The 17890-nt window shown below is 39.6% G+C and overlaps 4 protein-coding genes across 5 annotated transcripts; 2 read left to right on the top strand and 2 right to left on the bottom strand.

Moving 5' to 3' along the window:
- Positions 1 to 1016: 1016 nt before the first annotated feature.
- On the top strand, positions 1017 to 6126 carry ormdl1 (ORMDL sphingolipid biosynthesis regulator 1). Its single transcript, XM_042426420.1, has 4 exons — positions 1017 to 1139; positions 3076 to 3255; positions 4308 to 4459; positions 5130 to 6126. The coding sequence occupies exons 2-4, from the start codon at positions 3082 to 3084 to the stop codon at positions 5263 to 5265; spliced, it is 462 nt and encodes a 153-aa protein (XP_042282354.1). The 5' UTR covers positions 1017 to 1139; positions 3076 to 3081; the 3' UTR covers positions 5266 to 6126.
- Positions 6127 to 7071: 945 nt separating this feature from the next.
- On the bottom strand, positions 7072 to 12077 carry adat3 (adenosine deaminase tRNA specific 3). The gene is made up of 2 exons (XM_042426954.1): positions 11996 to 12077; positions 7072 to 8211 (listed from the first exon to the last, which is right to left on the bottom strand). Exons 1-2 carry the CDS (start codon positions 12005 to 12007, stop codon positions 7153 to 7155), a joined length of 1071 nt encoding a protein of 356 aa, XP_042282888.1. The 5' UTR covers positions 12008 to 12077; the 3' UTR covers positions 7072 to 7152.
- alkbh6 (alkB homolog 6) lies at positions 10122 to 12088 on the bottom strand. Of its 2 annotated transcripts, none has more exons than XM_042426956.1 (2): positions 11100 to 11617; positions 10122 to 11017 (listed from the first exon to the last, which is right to left on the bottom strand). In XM_042426956.1, exon 2 carries the CDS (start codon positions 11010 to 11012, stop codon positions 10287 to 10289), a length of 726 nt encoding a protein of 241 aa, XP_042282890.1. In that variant the 5' UTR covers positions 11013 to 11017; positions 11100 to 11617; the 3' UTR covers positions 10122 to 10286. The 2 variants fall into 2 exon arrangements, with proteins under 2 accessions (XP_042282890.1, XP_042282889.1); XM_042426955.1 differs by lacking the exon at positions 11100 to 11617 and adding an exon at positions 11996 to 12088 and having other exon boundaries at positions 10148 to 11017.
- Positions 12089 to 12314: 226 nt separating this feature from the next.
- osgepl1 (O-sialoglycoprotein endopeptidase-like 1) lies at positions 12315 to 16655 on the top strand. Its single transcript, XM_042426953.1, has 7 exons — positions 12315 to 12754; positions 13787 to 14174; positions 14258 to 14462; positions 14892 to 15040; positions 16066 to 16196; positions 16287 to 16358; positions 16449 to 16655. The coding sequence occupies exons 1-7, from the start codon at positions 12543 to 12545 to the stop codon at positions 16531 to 16533; spliced, it is 1242 nt and encodes a 413-aa protein (XP_042282887.1). The 5' UTR covers positions 12315 to 12542; the 3' UTR covers positions 16534 to 16655.
- Positions 16656 to 17890: the final 1235 nt, after the last annotated feature.

Below are 17890 nucleotides of genomic sequence, written 5' to 3'. Positions count from 1 at the left end.
ACACTGTTATAATAATGAATATACTGTACATGCTGTAATTTAACCTTAATGGCATTGCAGAATATATTCAAGATAACTTTATTGTAATTTCTCAGTACTTGTATACATTGAAATTAAATTCCATTTCTCTCAGACCAAAAACAGTGCACTTGCAGAATAAACGATTTAAACAAAGTTAACTATTAAAAAATATAAGATTCCTAAATATATATATTGAGAAAGTTTCAGAAACTTAAGTAAATGAATTATATAAATGCACACAAGTACTCATTAGATTATTAATACTGAAGCATCAGTGTTAGAGCAGCATGTTACTGTTGTAGCTGCTGGAGGTGGAGCTAGTTTCAACTACTTTATATACAGTTAGCTAGTTTAGTCCAGTGGTTCCCAAACTAGGGGTTGGGCCCCTGCAAAGGGTCACCAGATAAATCTGAGGGGTCGTGAGTTGATGAATGGGAGAGAAAAGGAGAAAAAACAACATTTGCAGATTTTGGAGTTTTTGTCTCATCTCTGATTTTTGGTGAAATACTGGCTAATTTGAACATTTATTTAAATGAAACCATGTGAGAAGTTTAGAGGGAAAAATCACTGTGTGGTGGAGCTGTTAACAACTCATAGACATCTGAAATGTGACCCCAACTACACACTGCTTTCTATAAGACATCAAAAGCCAAAAAGGTTGGAAACCACTGGTTTCATTTTTAACGAAATGTTATTATATATAAAAGCTTGTTATATTATCCATTGTGTCAAATCTTCATCTGAAAAGTAACTAAAGCTGTCAAATAAATGTAGTGGAGTAGAAAGTACAATATTTCCCTCTGAAATGTAATGGAGTGGAAGTATAAAGTAGAATCACATGGAAATACTCAAGTAAAGTACCAGTACCTCAAAATCCTACTTAAGTACAGTACTTGAGTGAATATACTTACTTACTTTCCACCTCTGCTCTTTTGTAGAAGTTGTTGTCAGTGAGACTCAGCCTGACAAGTCAAAAAATGGGGCATAAAAACCTTCATAACAGTCTCCTTCCGCTCGGGTCTGTGCCCGTGAACTGAACACACGAACACGGCGGAGATAAACCATTTCTCTCCGTAGCAGTTTGGTTCCACAAATACCTCCACTGCTCGCCGCCACCTGTAAGTTTCCACCGCTTGGTTTGTGGGTGTTTTGATCTTTACACTTTTCTTAACCACAAAACGTTACTTAACGTCTCTTATTTACGCAGTGACGCTGGCCAACTTTGGTTTAAGCGGTTGGCTCGGTTCGGGCTATGCACTGGAAACGAAAACACGTCTCATGTTTACACATAGTTAGTAGGACGAGCCAGACATTAAAGATTAGCTAGATAATCCGGTTTCTATTAAGTCATTCAGAAATATAATCAGTTTGACTCCATATAATTGTATATCTTAAATCGTGCAGTTTGCTGTAGCTACATTAAAAAATTAATCAGCAAATAGTCTAAGCCAGTGAAAGTGGGCTGAGCAGCAAAACACATTTAATTTCTATGCAACTGTAGTAAAATCTAGTTTAACAAGTCTTTTAGTTGTCTCAGTCATTCCTGTCGTTGTATATACTCACTATCCACAAGTAAATAGTCTTGTTATCAGATCAGAATATATCTGTTTGTTGCACTGCATGAATAATTGTTGATATTTATTTGGCTAAATGTTAATACAGATGTAATATTAGCAATTAAAAGGTGTTGTTTCTTCTATCACAGTGGTATATTTAACCATATGTGACCTTCTCAAAGTATTGCAAGGATTTCCACAGTCAGATTAATGGTTGTCAAAAGGGCTGCAACTAACTATTACTTTCATTATTGATTAATCTGCAGTTAAGGCCTGTTTTCTAGATTAACTTAACAGTGAGAATGCCTGTTTTTAATTTCCATCATGCGTGACAGAGAAAAGCATTACATCATCAGATTTGAGAAGCTGAAAGCAGCTTTTTTTTTCTGTGGTCAAAATATCATTTTAGCTGGTGAAATAGTGGAACAGATTTGCTGAATGTTGGCACACATCGGGTTCCTGTTGTTTGGGAATGTGGGATTGAAGTCATCATTGCTTTTAATGACTTGCGTCCTGAGCTCTGTTCCTTTTCTTTAATCCAGCCTGGCAGCTTAAAGTGTGCCAGAGGGCAAAGTTCAACCAGATTGCATAAGGTGTTTCATAGTTATCACGTTCAGTCTTGCAGGCAGGTCAAAGTGCTACAATGGTACTTTTTGGTAATATCATGTGTGTCTTATGTTATTGTATAAATGTATGATTGCACTTTTTTTTTTAGCTATGATTGGAGATATTTACAGAGAGTGTTTAACTGTTTCAGGATTGTAGTAAATAAATCTAGTTTTAAGTGAGTTAAAGGTGATATTTCATACTTCAACTACATATTTTATACTTCAACACCTTGTATTTGCTTACATGGTACAAATGAATAATCCTCACAGTCTAACATCACATACCTACTAAAATACATATTTATAACCAGAGCTGCAACAGTTAGTCAGCTATTTGATTAGTCAGCAACTATTTTGACAACTGAATACTAATTTTAGTCTTTTTTTTTTAAGCAAATATGCCAAAAATGGTCTGCTTTAAGCTTCTTAAATGTGATGATTTAATGCTTTTCTTTGTCATACATGATGATAAACTGAATATCTGTGAGTTTTGAACTGTTGTTCATACAAAATAGGAAATTTAAGGATATAACCTTTTTAATGAAAATTAGTTTAAGCTAACTCTGGTGCAAATGTTAACATTTATGTTTAAAACTGTACTTTGTCCCAATGAATACAAGCAGCTATGGGAAATTATAAAGGGCATTTTCACTATTTTCTCACATTTTTATCAACAAATTTAATTGAGAAAAGAATCAGCAGATTGATCGATAATGAAAGCAATCATTGCAGCTTTATTTACAACCATTGATCTGACATTAGAAATCCTTGCAATACTTTCAAAAAGCCACAAATGGTCATAACCACAGTGAAGTAAAACAGACATCGGAAAGCTGCTGAAAGTCGATTATTTTTTAATAACATTATTCCTGTAACATTTTCATCCACAGACCAGAATGAATGTGGGTGTGGCACACAGTGAGGTGAACCCAAATACTCGGGTCATGAACAGTCGAGGGATCTGGCTGACCTACGCGCTCGGTGTCGGGATACTTCACATCGTGCTCCTGAGCATACCCTTCTTCAGCGTGCCGGTGGTGTGGACTCTCACGAATGTCATACACAACTTTGTAAGTCTCTCGCACATCATCTTCGTCGCTCTCTCTCCTCCAAGATAAAACCAAACCACGCTGGGCCATTTTGAATAAAGACATTTAAGTTAGCTGTAGCCTAAAAGAGCCCGAGTGTCTGTTAAGCTGCTGCCGAGGCCTGCGCTTATGTTTGTGTGTGTGTGCTTGTTAAGATATGCTCTATTTTTGGGGGAGGCCGTCCTTGTTGCAGAGCCTGGCGCGTGACCTATTATGATGATGATGATGATGATATCCCCACTCCACATAAGGTCCGTAGACCAAAACTGACCTCTCATTGTTACACGGCCAGCCTCAAATGAAGAAACAAAGTCGATTTGTGTGACATCATCAAGTAGTGCGAGCTCGAAGCAGTTTGCGAGGATTGTGTTTCACAGCCAATACGGAGGGCTATTAACAGTAATGGCTAAGGTCAACTATAGCCTATTGTTTTCTACACAATACAGCAGCAGTGTGTTGATTATGTCTTGGCTGTTCGCCACCGTTTTAGTTTGATTACTTTTCCTTCTGTAACGCACGTTTTCCATTTAAAGCTGGATTCCTGTGTTTTCAACACAGAGGCATGTTCGAAACGAGCGTCATTCCCGAGATGGCAATAAATCTGCATCATCTCGTCCTTTTTTTTCTTTGTGGTTCTTGAATGTTATCGTGGTGGCACGCAGAAGAAGCCTCAGGCGGGAGATGTGTTTTAATTCTTTTTTTTTTTTCCTTTCTGCTTTAAACGCTCCGCAGGCCGAACACCAAAAACTCCTGCAGGAAATAAAAGTTTTTATTCCCACAAGTTTATCAGACGTAAACATGGACTTTCCACCACAGCCTCAAACTTTACATATTTAAAAAAAACAAACAAACCTTTTGCTACTTTTTTCCCCCACATGGTGAACAATATTCAAAACCTGCTGTATATTTAAACAGCCACGATTATAACCAAAACTCATGCAGTTATAACAGAGAGAACAAGATGGAAACAAGTCCTTCCATCTCTTTCACACACTACATTCACTGCACTACTGACTGACTCTTTGTCTCTACAGGGAATGTATGTCTTTATGCACGCGGTGAAAGGAACGCCTTTCGAGACCCCCGACCAAGGAAAAGCCAGACTCCTCACACACTGGGAACAGCTGGACTACGGCGTCCAGTTCACTTCATCGAGAAAGTTCTTCACCATCTCACCGATCATTCTGTACGTATTAGATATCCTTCGATTCTGTCCTATATTTTTATACTGATACACGGATGGTGATTGTCAACAAATCTCATGTGCAGAGTCCAACCAACAATGAACTGATCTACTTAGAAGTCTTGTGTGTGTATCCAAGGCCTGATATGTCTTAGAACTTAAGTAGAAAGTCAGGAAGTTGTGATATGTAGCACAGAAAGCTGTAAACAGAAGCATGTTCTCACCCATGTGCAGCAACATTACACAGAACTACTCTCTGGAGACTGAAAACATGATCGCTGTTGTTCGTCTTTAGAGCCGTTTCTAAACAAACTAGCGTGATCATAATCTTCAGGGTGAAGGAACGTGTCACCCGGTGCAGCTGTGTGACTCACTGACATGTTGTTAATAGTTTTTAGACAATGACAGAAGTCTACAGCTCCAAGGAACAAGATATATCAGGCTTTGGATACACACACAATACTTGTAAGTAGATCAGTTCATTGTTGGTTTGGCTCTGCACAGGAGACTGATCCTTTAAGCACTGATACAAAAAGTAACATGAAAACAGAACTTCATCAATGCTAAGAGATCATAACAGTGGTGTTGAACAGTTGCAGAACAGTCATGGAAAATGAAACACTGAAACTTATACAAACCTTTTTTCTGTGTGTTGTCTGTTTTCGCTCCACAGATACTTCCTGGCGAGTTTCTATACAAAATACGACACAGCGCACTTCTTCATAAACACCGCCTCGCTCCTGAGCGTGCTGATCCCCAAGCTACCGCAGCTACACGGAGTGAGGATTTTCGGTATCAACAAGTATTAAGTTATTGTAAACGCGGTGCCTCGTAGCGACACAAGTTAATCCCTGTGTAGTCCGTTCCGCCGATGTGTAAACTAAAGTCGAACAATTTGTGTAAATGTCACTGTCGTCGTTTAGATATATCTGGTTTAAGATGAAAAGTTTAAAAAAACAAAACAAACAAAAAAAAAAGGAGTAGGTATGTAGATGACAGGATGCCATACGCATTACTAACTTATGTGAATATTTAATGATGTATTTTTTGGCCTGCATAGACCCGGGCTGGCCCAGGTATCAGTGAGGCTTTTGAGTTGAGTTTGTTTTTTTTTTTCCTTCAGTTGCCCTCACTTCACACGGTGACACAAATTGTGAATATGTTTCTAGCCACAAAGATGTCCCAAATGTATTTTTCAAAAGATGTTTACTTCGTAAGGGTAGGAGCCTGTGGCTCGTCGTTTATTGGTACACTCTCATTTTGTAACGGGTGTCAAAACGTATTCATGCTTGAGTGAGGAATCATAGTCTTTTTATTTGAATTATTTCCTTCGTATGTGAATCATTTCTCAACTCAATCAACAACAGGGCAGGCTTTTTTTTTTCATTGTACAGTTTGTTTGTTTTTTTTTTTGTTGTGAATGTCTTCTGTGTTCAAGAAAATGTAAATGTATGTAGAAACGAGACAAACTCTTGTCGTCAGGTTAAGTGTTTACTGAGGGAGGTCTGCCACGTCTCTGTGATGAACGTAGATTCATGTAGTTGCTGTCTTTAGATTATGACTTTTTGCTATCATCAAGGCAGCTAGTCCTGCTTTGTTTGGCCATAGCTCATAGTACTCTTGATATTTCTTGTTCTTAATCTTATTAAATTGTTTGTGCCCTCAAAGTGTTTAATGTCTCGTGGTTGTGTATTGAATGGTTCCCTTTCCAGTCTTACAGATGGTTACATTTATAGAAGCATTGACAACTTATTTGATGTTTCCGTAAACTTGATGGATTGTAGATTGATCTGACAAATAACATGGACTTATCAGAAGAGTCTGACTTTGGCGTTAAACTCGTATACGATAAACTGCACGAGAATAACATGAAGCAGCTCGTAAACGATCATCAGAATGATCTCTGATCAAATGATTTCTGAAAAATGTCTCCAGTAGAACACAGAGTACAAACTTAAACATGTTGTACGAGTTGATGGATGCAGTCAGATAATATAATTGCAAAAGTCAGTTGCAGAGATGCATCACCTGCATTTCCAGCCTCCCTTTAAACAAAAGTAACAGCCTCTTCAATCTTGATGCGTCAAACTTTACCAAAACCTACAAACAGCTGATGTTTAATATCACCTGAAGGTTAATGTGACCAAATAATTTTAATTATTTTAGCTTGTACAGTAGATGCTAACAGTTGTAAATGTTGATCCTAGCTGTAACAGCCACTGGCTGCAAGTGGCATCTACAAATGTTACACCTCAGTGAACATGACGGAAACAACTCATGTTTGTTCCTAAAGTTAAAGGAACCTGCAGCACAGGTTAGCACATGTACAACTAGTCTGACATACAAATCAGTCTGCAGCTCAATGTGAATGAGTGTTTTCAGTTTAATCAGCTGATTTGCATCAGATTCATGACGGCCTAGAGAGCCCTCACAGCAGCTTTTATTATTTTCATTAACTCATGCTAACTTTATTGAGGAGATTTTGTACAAGTTTCTGTGTCACAACCTTTTTATATTAAAAAAAAAAAAGCAAATCAGTGTTTTTTATCTCATGGAAACACCTCAACCATGATGGGAACTTTTCATCTACACACATGCTCTTTTAGCAACAAACACAAGATTAAAAACTTTATTTAAAATAAACACTTATGTGAAACATCATGATAATCAGATCTCGTCCTGCTGATCAGACACATTTATTTCCTGTTTCCCACTAAACTTTCATCCAGCGTGTTGAGATCTTCACACTGCTTCCCCAAGACTCCTTTATAAACCTCGAAACGATGGTTCAAATCTTTCTGTGAGTGGATTTTATATTTGGTCCCTAAAGCCCCGTCAGCGAAGGCGCTCCCGTAGAACACACGACCGATCCGGGAGTGGACCAGCGCCATGGCGCACATGACGCAAGGTTCTCTGGTCACGTAAAGGTCATATCCGGTGCATATGTACGGCTGAGCGTCAGGCGTGTTTTGAGAGGTATCTGAGGTAGAGATGGATCTGGGCGATGAATAGTGGCAAGCAGGGTATCTGTCAAAGCGGTAACCCCCACCACCCTGACTCCGAGCCACAAGGTCGATGCAGACCATGACCGCGTGATGAAGAGGGTGGTCGCCTCGGCAGTCGTGGCCCACCGCGACGATCCTCTCCGTCGCCGGGTCGACCACTGAGGCCCCCACCGCCTCCATCCCTAACTCCTTGCCCTGTTTGGCAGCAGTCAGAGCAGACGTCATGTACATGTGCATCCTGGCTTTCTGAGGCGAGCTGAAGAGCTCTCCCCTCAGGGCGACGGTCACCTGTTTGTCTTCGTGAAAGGAAGTGGGCCAGTGTTTGCTCGCCAGCTCAAACTGGGGTCGCGTCAAGGGGGGACGAGCGGGGACCTTCACCACAAAAGGCTCACCTAATCCGTCATGTCTAACTTCACCCGAGGGCAGCAGAGACTCCACGCTGACCTCCTTCACGTGTGGCGCCTCGCTGACGAGGCACAGCAGGACCTCCAGGGGGTGAGGGCCGCCCTTCTCCTTGCACGCTCGCACCCTCTTGACGTGCTGGAGGCCGTTTAAGGGGTAGAGGCTGTTCAGCTCCCTGACAAGTCGAGACGTCTCTTTCTTGTTGACAATGGGTGCAGCGAACGCCTCTATCAGCTCGACGTCTTGTGACTGCTCATCTGACAGTACAGGATAAGCCACCCAGGAGTCGGTGTCACACACCGGCCCTTTCCAGCGCTTTGTCTGTGGCTCCATTGTTTCGGTGTCCTCCTGTGAATATATCATTTCACACCAAAGTGAAACATAGTTAGTGCGTTTGCAGGATAGAGCACATGATGACAAAGCCCTGCAGTTGTGTTGTCTGTCTAATACAACAGTTAAAGACCCGCGATTAGTCGATTAGTTGATTAGTCGGTCACGGACTATTTTTGTCATTTTTAAAAGAGAAAATATAAATACTCTGCTTCCAGCTTCTTATATTTGAATATTTTCTGGTTTCTTTAGTCGTATGTGACAGTAAACATAATATATTTGGCTTGTGGACTGTTGGTCGGGACAAAAACATCTTAGTTTGCATCTCAGGCTTTGGGAAACAGTGATCGACACTTGATCAATGATGAAAATAATCATTTGTTGCAGCCCTACTGTGATGCTATTTGCATATTTTTTTGTATTTCCTTAACAGAGATCAGCCTGCAGGTGTGACTGTGATCTTTAACAGTCAAAAACAAGCCAGTTGTAACTTCAATGACATCTTGTAATCATTTCTACACTCTGGTTAGACATAGTGATGGTTTTCAGTAGGGCTGTGAGTAACAGTTATCTTCATTATTGATTAATCTGAAGTTGATTAGTTGTTTTGTCTTTAAAATGTCAGAAAACGATAAAAAGTGTTTTCACTGTTTCCTAAAGTCCAAACATCCTGTTTTGTTCCAACCAACAGTTAATAATCTAAAGATATTCAGTTTGTTATCAGTGAAAACTAAAGAAACAAGAAAATGTTAATTTGTATTTTGTTATATTCATTGGAGAAGCTGAGACCAGAGAATTTTGAGGGTTTTTTTCCTTTAAAAAAAAAGACTAAAACCAATGAATCAATTACCAAAATAGCAATTAATGTTTTGTGGATTGACTGATTAATTGAATCATTTTTGCAGCTCTCATGTTTCTGATGGTAGATTATGAAGCCATAACGTTCAGTGCTGAGCTTCTCTGAGAGGCTACTAGACACTAGATTGTTACATTTGTGACTCGAATAAGATTTACTGTGATTTCTGTTAGAAATCAACAGCATACTGACAAAACTGATAACAATACATCAGCTGCTACTAACTTTTTATACAATCATTTAGATAAAGACGCCTTAAATATAGTTACTAAAGGAGTTGTGACCAACATATGTACTGTAATTTAACAGTTCAAAAATAAAGCCGTCAGCGCTCTCTGGTGGACGATCGATGTAATTGTGACACTTTCTAAACGACCTCAAACACATTTTGCAGATTCTTGCTCTTATCAGACAACATATAACAGATACCAGACAACATCCATGATGTAAACAACACACACACCAGACACAACTTTCATATTTTTTTATATGTTGTAGTGCTGAAACAAGAAGCAGAGAAATCAACAAAACCCTGATTGCAGTTCTGACTATTCATTAATGATTACAGTCAGTCAAACATTTGATGGTTACAGATTCACAAAACAGCAAACGGCTGCTTGATCGTCTGATCGGAAATTTTATACTTGAATCTTTTTTTGGCTGCAGATCAAGAACCGTTCTTCTGTTAATATTAAATAATAGTGAGTTATTTATTAATCCCTTAAAATATTCATGAGATATACACAATCGTTAGTAGCAGTCCTTTAAGTATGTGTTGTCACAACAGATCCAGAGCTGCAGAGAGATCAGCAAGGCTTAAACTGATCCTGCAACTAATATCTGTCCATTATTTTTTAAGTCATTTGGTCCATAAAATGTCAGAAAAGGGTGTAAAATGTCGATCACTGTTTCCCAGAGTCTTCAAATGTCTTATTTTGTCCATAACCCGAAGATATTCAGTTTACTGTCATCAATTACTGCAGAAACCAGAAAATATTCACATTTAAGAAGCTGGAATCAGAGAATTTGAACTTTTTTTACTTAAAAAAAAAAGACTCAAAATGATTAATCGATTATCAAAATAGTTGGCAATTAATTTAATAGTTGGCAACTAATCGATTAATCGACTAACTGTTGCAGCTCTGGATCCAATTAATAAAGACATGAAATATAATTCATAAAGCAGCCCATTTTATGCTTCATGATATTGGTGACAGTTGTTTCCTGCAGTCTCTCTTCATCTCCGTCCCAGGATAAGCTTTGTCTTCATCACTTTAGGCACATGCCGAATGGTCAGTGACACTCTGGTTCCTCGGGTCAGTGTCTCCCCCGGTAGGGCGCCGCCGGCGGCAGCCAGGTTCAGCACCTTGTCCGTCAGAGTGTCCTGGGTGCAGGCCTTGATGCCATGAAGGAGACGTTGGTACATTTCATCCTGCAGTATCAGAAGACTGCGCGGCCTCACCAGCAGGGAAAGCAGGTAGCGGTTCTCCTCTGTCAGCGGAGCATCATCAGCATCATCATCATCATCGTCCAGGCTGCTGACAGGTGTGTAGAAGTCCAAGAGGGTGTGAGAGCCCAGGCTGATAGTGGTGACCGTAGGGTGGTACAGAGGGCCATCCTCATGTGGCATAATCCCCTCTCCTTCTTTATACTCATTCACCAACACATGATTGGCTGATTTCCCACTGAATGCACCTAAAGAGGAAATTTTCTCACAGTACTTCTGGAGCCAGTCAGGGATCTTCTCTGCCAGCATGCCTTTGGGATGCGGTAACCCTCCCCAGTTCTGAAGCCTCCTGCCTGACAGCTGAGTCCATTTAGTTTTTGGAGACCTGTAGACCTGCTGCAGAAGATATGACTCCTCATCCTCTGATATGAAATCTGGGATGTAATACACTGTCGGTGGGGCGTCACCTACGACAAACTGCTTCAACTCCTCCAAAATACAAGCTGGGTGATCCATGCCTCCTTCAGAAACATGAAATGCTTGTTAAAAGTGAAAAAAATGCTAAAGCTAACTACAATTAGAATATTTGACTGGAAATCTTACCAAAACGTCTAATATTTTAGCGTAAACGCGCAGGTTGCCTAATTAACGAGCAAACACTAAAATATCACGTGTCTGTTAGCAGCAGTCAGCTCCTAACATGTCACGTGATCCGAGGTATTTCCGTGTATGTTGATAGCATTAGCAACCTTTAGCTCCCGCGAACCATTTCCACACACTTTTATGCCTACAACACATGAAATACAGTACAGACAAAGCGACAGACCGATTGTATGATCCATTACAAGTTCACTGATACATATTAAATGGGAACTGGTTTGCTTTTCTGCAGTTAGTGAGCCAGAAAAATCAGAAATGGTAAAAATCTTGCACACATGAACGTTATGGTGCATTTGATGTACGTAGGAGAACTCGAGCCGTGTAAATGATTTTTACTTTCATTCAAATAAAATGGTTTCCGTCAGAGACATTAAAGGACAAGGTTCACAGTTTTTCCAAGTTTGACTTAAAATAAGTCAGTTGCCCAAATGAACACTGAAACACGTTTTTCTTGCTGTAATCATTCCTCCGTCCAGCTTCATCCGTCCAAATGAGTCAAATCAAGTAGATAACTTTCAATGTTAGTCTTTTTAGTGCCAAACTCAATCAGTTTGTTACTATACTATATAAATGTCAGTATTGTGTTATTTTAATTACATCAAATTTTATATTGTTAAAACGAAGCATTCGCACGACACTGACTGTCAACAAATATCCAATTATTTTCTCATTTATCCCTTCGTTAGTGAGTGTTCATCAGAAGTACTACATTTCTGAGACCCATGAAGACAGCACAGCTAATTTCAACGTTTGTAACGTTTTTAAAAACAGCGCCGTTATATACAGAAACCAAAAAACTAATACACTCTGACTATGAAGTGACAAAAATTCTACTTTACCTCTATAGACATTAAAACTTTGATGGGAAATGCCGCATGGTTAAAAAGGCCGGTAAACGGCTGGACTCCGTTTTTACTTCCTTGTGCAGCAGACTAAAGTGTCCCCAAAGAGGGCCCAAGCTTCATTTTCAACGATTCTTTAAAAAAAAAAAAGCTTTCTAAACGAATAAGTGTATAATTTACTTTACTGGGTCGTTATTTTATTTTATTTGAGTGTCTTTTAGCTGGTTATTGTCACTTAATCTATTGTCACGAATTTGCCGGCGCACGGAATTATTTACATGTGACACAGCCAGACGTCTTTCCCTGGAGGAAATGTCAGTCAAGAAACAAAACAGAGTAAAATCGTGCTTCCTGCAAGCAGCTCTTAAGTGCCTCACTATGCTTCCCGTTATTGGTTTGTCGCTGTGAAATTTAATGTGATGCTACTAACATATCTGTCTCCGTTTTTTATATATTTTGTGAGTTTCAAATTCAGTTGAAACTAAGCTGAGGTCACCCTGATTTATTAGACCATTTTACCTCACAGCTGGTTAACTTAAGGTGCATGGCTATGTTCCCTTCAAAAGTAAAACATCTACAGAGGCTGCTACAGTTTAGACACACACTTTGGTGCAATCCTTCATTTGGAAAAGCCTCCTGCTCCAGACTGGTTTTGGGCATCGAGACAAGCTGTGATGACACTGGAGCTGCTGTGTTGGATGAGACAGGTGCAATACTGGGAGAGTCTCTGCACTCACAGACACAAGTACATCTGAGGTGAGTGTAGTTTGTATTAATTCATTAAAGGACAGGTTCACCAAGTTTTCAAGTGGTCTTAAAACAACAATCAGGAGCCTAAATGAATATTGAAACATGTTTTTCTTGCTGTAATCATTCCTCCTATTCATACTGACCATTAGAAGATCCCTTCATAATGCACTTACAATGTAAGTGATAGGGGACAAAATCCACAGTCCTCCTTCTGTGCAAAAATGTATTTAAAAGTTTATCTGAAGCTAATATGAAGGTTCAACGTTCAGCATGATTACAGCGATGAAAACCTCTTTCACTGTTCATATGGACACCAGACTGTTAATTTTCCTTAAAACTTTATTTATTGGGTTTCCAAACAGAGAACAGACAAGTAGTATACCGAGCTTCAATTGAGATTTTAAGCAATTACAAAAGGAAATAAAAAATAAACAGTTGTGTAATTACATGGCAAATGTAAACACCAACATCTATATGTGTGTACACATACACTTACACATATGTAGAGTACACAACAATAAAACAAAATGAATAATTTCAATAAATTAGGTAAGAATATTGAATCTGGTCTTGGAGTTTGTCCGTCCGGGATGTCAGTGAAAGTTAGTTTGTCAGCATATGTGAAAAATGGTCCCTGTGTCTTCTTAAAACTGGTAGATGACCCTCTTAGTGTACACTTATTTTTTCCATGTTAACAAAGTAGAAAATATCTCTAATCTTAGAGTGATGGGTAGGTGGAGCAGGGGATTTCCACTTTACAAGAATCAGGCCAAAAGAGATACAACAGCTGTAAAGTTTTTCATATGATTTGATATCTTAGGTGTCAGGATGACTATAAATAAGGCAGTGATGAGATAATTTGTGATATTGGATTGAATATTTCCAACCAAAATGTAAAAAGGGTCATGTCCAAAACAGAACAGACAGGATCAACATACATTCTCAACAGTCTAACCTTAGCTAAGTGATAGCACTGAAGACCTCATTGTTGTTTTAAGACACATTTAAAAAATTGTGAACTTGTCCTTTATCCTACAGGACCGGTGGCATCATTCCCACAGTGGCACAGCAGCTCCACAGGGAAAACATCGAGCGTGTAGTCCAGGAGGCTTTGGAGAGGAGCGGCGTGGTCCCGAGCCAGCTGTCAGCCGTGGCCACCACAGTGAAGCCGGGTTTGGGCCTGAGCCTGGGCATCGGTCTCGAGTTCAGTCAGAGGTTTGTGAGGACGCACAACAAGCCCTTCATCCCAATCCACCACATGGAAGCCCATGCCCTGACCGTCAGGATGCTTCAGCCCGTCGCCTTCCCCTTCCTGGTGCTGCTGGTTTCTGGCGGTCACTCACTTCTCGCCGTGGCTCGAGGAGTCGACGACTTTCTGCTTCTGGGTCACAATCTGGACGAAGCTCCAGGGGATACGCTGGATAAAGTGAGTTGGGCTGTCGTTGCTGTTCGTGATGCTCGGTTTGTGATCGTGAACTAAACTAATATTGTTTTTGTGTGGATTCACAGGTGGCGAGACGTTTGTCCCTCATAAAACACCCGCGGTGCTCCACGCTGAGCGGAGGACGAGCTATAGAGCTTCTGGCAAAGGACGGTGACAGGGCGAGGTTTCCTTTCAGGACTCCTATGGGACAAACTTATGACTGCTGCTTTTCTTTTGCTGGACTACGGAATCAAATTACAATGACAATAAAGAAAAAAGAGGCAGAGGAAGGTATGATAACAACCAAAACACATGTACCAGTGATTCACAACATAATATTGTGAATTCAATGTGGTGAATATCTTCATTTGGTCATATTTTCTCCCTGAACCTGTATTTAAATGAACAGCTACATGTACAAGTTTACTTCCTGTTATGAGATACATGACCAGGGGAGAGAAACTAACTAACTACACAGGTGTAACAACATTAAAGATCCCCTCCAGACATGTTTGAAGACATATAAATATCAATTATATCCTTAAAAATCCTTAAAATGACAAGTAACAAGAAGAAAAACACATTTCTGAGTGGAGATGAGCTTTAATTGCTGCATGTTTTTGTTTCCCCAGTATTGTTACCAGATTGGGAACCAGTGGTCCAGATAAATGTGATATTTCCTGTAAAAACATGCAAAACATGTTTTCCTTCCCTCTGCAGGTATAGAACAGGGGACGCTGTTGTCGTGTGTGAACGACATCGCGGCTGCCACACAGCACACGGTCGCTTCTCATCTTGCAAAGCGCACACATCGAGCCATCTTGTTCTGCAAGGCGAATGGCCTGCTGCCGTCACACAGTCCCACCTTGGTGAGTGCGTTTCTCTTTCTGTTCTGTTGAATTGATGACAAAATATGTTTTCTTCATTGACCACTTTAGAGCTATTTTGATGACTGAATGATTGTTTCAGCCATTTTTCAAGCAAAAATGCCCAAAATTTTGTTGGTTCCACCTTTTCAAATGTGAGAATTTGCAGATTTTCTCTGTTTTATATCTTTGTAAAGTGAATGTCTTTGGATTTTAGACTGTTGGTCGGATAAAACGAGATATTTAACTGGGAATGGATAAACTGGGATGAGCATTTTTTTACAACTTTTTGTCATTTCATAGACTAATCAATTAATCAAGAATATATTTGGCATAGGGCTGTGCGATATGACGATATATATCATGTGACCAACTATTTATTCATTCAATTAAAATGTGCTATATTGGGATAGCTATTGTTATTTTACTTTTGCTCTCAGCACACTGTTCTTACATTATCATCCTGCGTATATAAAAATACTGCAAGAGCCTGACAACTGACTCTTGTACTGCTTGTGATTTAAATTTATCGTGCTGTTGCATTAAAGGCTGTAGATGGCAGCGTCTCATAAATAACTTAAATGTAGAGCTATTTAAGGATGAAGTTGGTTTTATTCTATTCTATAAAAGACTGAAACCAACAATGAAAGTATTCTCTGTGCATCCACAGCCTGATATATCTTATTCCTCTGTGCTGTAGAGCTCCATTTTTGTCCCAAAACTATTAAAAACACGTCATTGAGCCACGCGGCTGCACCGGGTGACATGTTCTTTCATCACTATGAACACACACATTGTAGATTATTTTGAGTCAATCCCACACAAACCGTCCTGCTGCCAGAAATACTCATGAGAGCAACAAATGTGGATTCATCCGCCACTGAAAATAGTCCCCAAAAATACACTATTTCATTCTGTTTGAGTAACGTTTGCAAAAAAAAAAAAAATACAGCCTCTTTTTAAATATGCAACTATATATTTGTGACCAGCTTGAGAACACTGTGGATATAAATTTAGGTTTTTTCCAGGTGCTGTCTGGAGGAGTTGCAAGCAATCAGTACATCCGCAAGGCCTTGACCATCATCACAGAGACGACAGGCCTGCGTCTGCTCTGTCCTCCGGCCAAATTCTGCACAGACAACGGCGTGATGATTGCGTGGTGTGTATGTTGATAATCAGTAAAAAGCTTTGAATCAGATTTGTCCTACCGTTGAGTCTAGTCAAGGTTTTTTGTTTTTTGTTTAATCAGGAACGGCGTGGAGCGTCTGAGAGAAGGGAAGGGGATACTGCCTCCGGATGTGGACGTAAGCTACGAGCCGAAGTAAGTCAAACACCTGAAGGAAGGATTTCATTTGAAATTTCAATGATCGAGCCGAGTGAGATACCAAACTGTATAAACGTTGTGTCGCAGGGCGCCGCTGGGTGTCGACATGACAGAGGAGGTGAAAGCAGCAGCGATCAAGTTACCGTCTGTGAAGATGAAGATCCTCAACTGACAGACTAAAAATAATGTTTTGTCACTAAGGATTTTTCCCAAATAATAGTATATACTGTGTATATATTTGATAAACTATGTATAAAAGACCATTACACAGATATTTATTAATAAATGTGTTTTTATACCAACTGAAAATCCATTTTTCTTTGCTACATTTAGGTTTTTGAACAATTAAGCCACAATGTTTTATGTCAGTAATGCTTGTAATGTTTTTTTTTTATCACAAACTATTGGTGTTTGACTTGTCTACTAACAGTCTCACAGAGCTGACCTCAGTGAACTAAGAGGCCTGGAAATGATCCAGTCTAATTGGCTTTCACTGATAGGAAGTTATTAAGAGTGACAGGTAAGAGGCAGGTGAATGTCCACATATAGGAAGCTTTTCCACAGTGACAATTGTACGAAGGTGTTTGAGGCTGTAAACTGACCCTTTTTCACAGCAGACATTCTGACCTTTATTAGTTGTATTATTTGTGCTTTTTCCTACTGAAGCGGTTTCTGTCCTACAGATAACCGATACCCGACACAGACGGCTGTCCTCGAACGTAATTCCCAAAATCTACAGACGCACGACCAACCTGGCCTTGCTTAGGGAACCAGAATTCAGCTTCTATAATCACCAGCTGTTGTTGAACCACTACCAAAGGGCCTATATAGTCAAGTATGTCCCGACAACGAAATGTGTAGGTGCAATAGGTGTTGGAGGTTTGAAAGTAGTCCAGGATGGCCTACTAACAGGACATCACTGGACGAGGCCCACTCTGTAGGCCCTAGCCCTAACAGTCTAGCCAATTAGACTCCTAATTATAAACCCTCAACTTAATATTGTATTGAAACTCTACCTCTGACACATATGTGACTATATATTAACTTTAGTCACTGAACCTGAACCATTACTACTCTGTTATTTAGTAAACGGCACTAATTTTTTATCTTAATAAGAGTCTATAAATTTTTAATCTCATCAATTTCAAAAACTACTGTCAGCTTATCCCGAGGGAGGCGTCTTTTCTTCTAACACCAGAGAACCTCAGAGATGAGCACGAGTCAGGAACTTTGGTTGAAGTGTATAAAAACTACAAACCAGTTTTATTTGGTTTTACAAAGCAAGCGATCTAAAACTACAAAAATAGTCAAATACAAAAAACTAAAAATAAAGAGAGTCTCAAAGAGATCTCTCACAAGGAAAAAGCCTCGTCCTCTTCTCCCAAGGAATCAAGGATCCCCTCTTCTCCTGCACATCTCACATATTGTCTATCTACAAGACATCTGACTATTTCATACTGATGTTACATGACTTTACATAAAATAACTCCACATTTTGAGATTGTAATCAAAGGATTTCTGCAACATGC

Source organism: Thunnus maccoyii, chromosome 11, assembly GCF_910596095.1.
Source record: "Thunnus maccoyii chromosome 11, fThuMac1.1, whole genome shotgun sequence".
Classification (NCBI taxonomy): Eukaryota; Metazoa; Chordata; class Actinopteri; order Scombriformes; family Scombridae; genus Thunnus; species Thunnus maccoyii.
Note: the sequence above shows the minus strand (reverse complement) of the source record. Positions and strands in the feature narration are given on the sequence as shown.

Bases quoted from the DNA above. Each gene is read 5' to 3' on its own strand.
- ormdl1 (XM_042426420.1), top strand. From the start codon at position 3,082: ATGAATGTGGGTGTGGCACACAGTGAGGTGAACCCAAATACTCGGGTC. The intron at 3,256-4,307 runs GTAAGTCTCTCG...TTGTCTCTACAG, and splicing joins CGAATGTCATACACAACTTT to GGAATGTATGTCTTTATGCA. The intron at 4,460-5,129 runs GTACGTATTAGA...TTCGCTCCACAG, and splicing joins ACCATCTCACCGATCATTCT to ATACTTCCTGGCGAGTTTCT.
- alkbh6 (XM_042426955.1), bottom strand. From the start codon at position 11,012: ATGGATCACCCAGCTTGTATTTTGGAGGAGTTGAAGCAGTTTGTCGTA.
- osgepl1 (XM_042426953.1), top strand. From the start codon at position 12,543: ATGGCTATGTTCCCTTCAAAAGTAAAACATCTACAGAGGCTGCTACAG. The intron at 12,755-13,786 runs GTGAGTGTAGTT...TTTATCCTACAG, and splicing joins CAGACACAAGTACATCTGAG to GACCGGTGGCATCATTCCCA. The intron at 15,041-16,065 runs GTGAGTGCGTTT...GGTTTTTTCCAG, and splicing joins CGTCACACAGTCCCACCTTG to GTGCTGTCTGGAGGAGTTGC.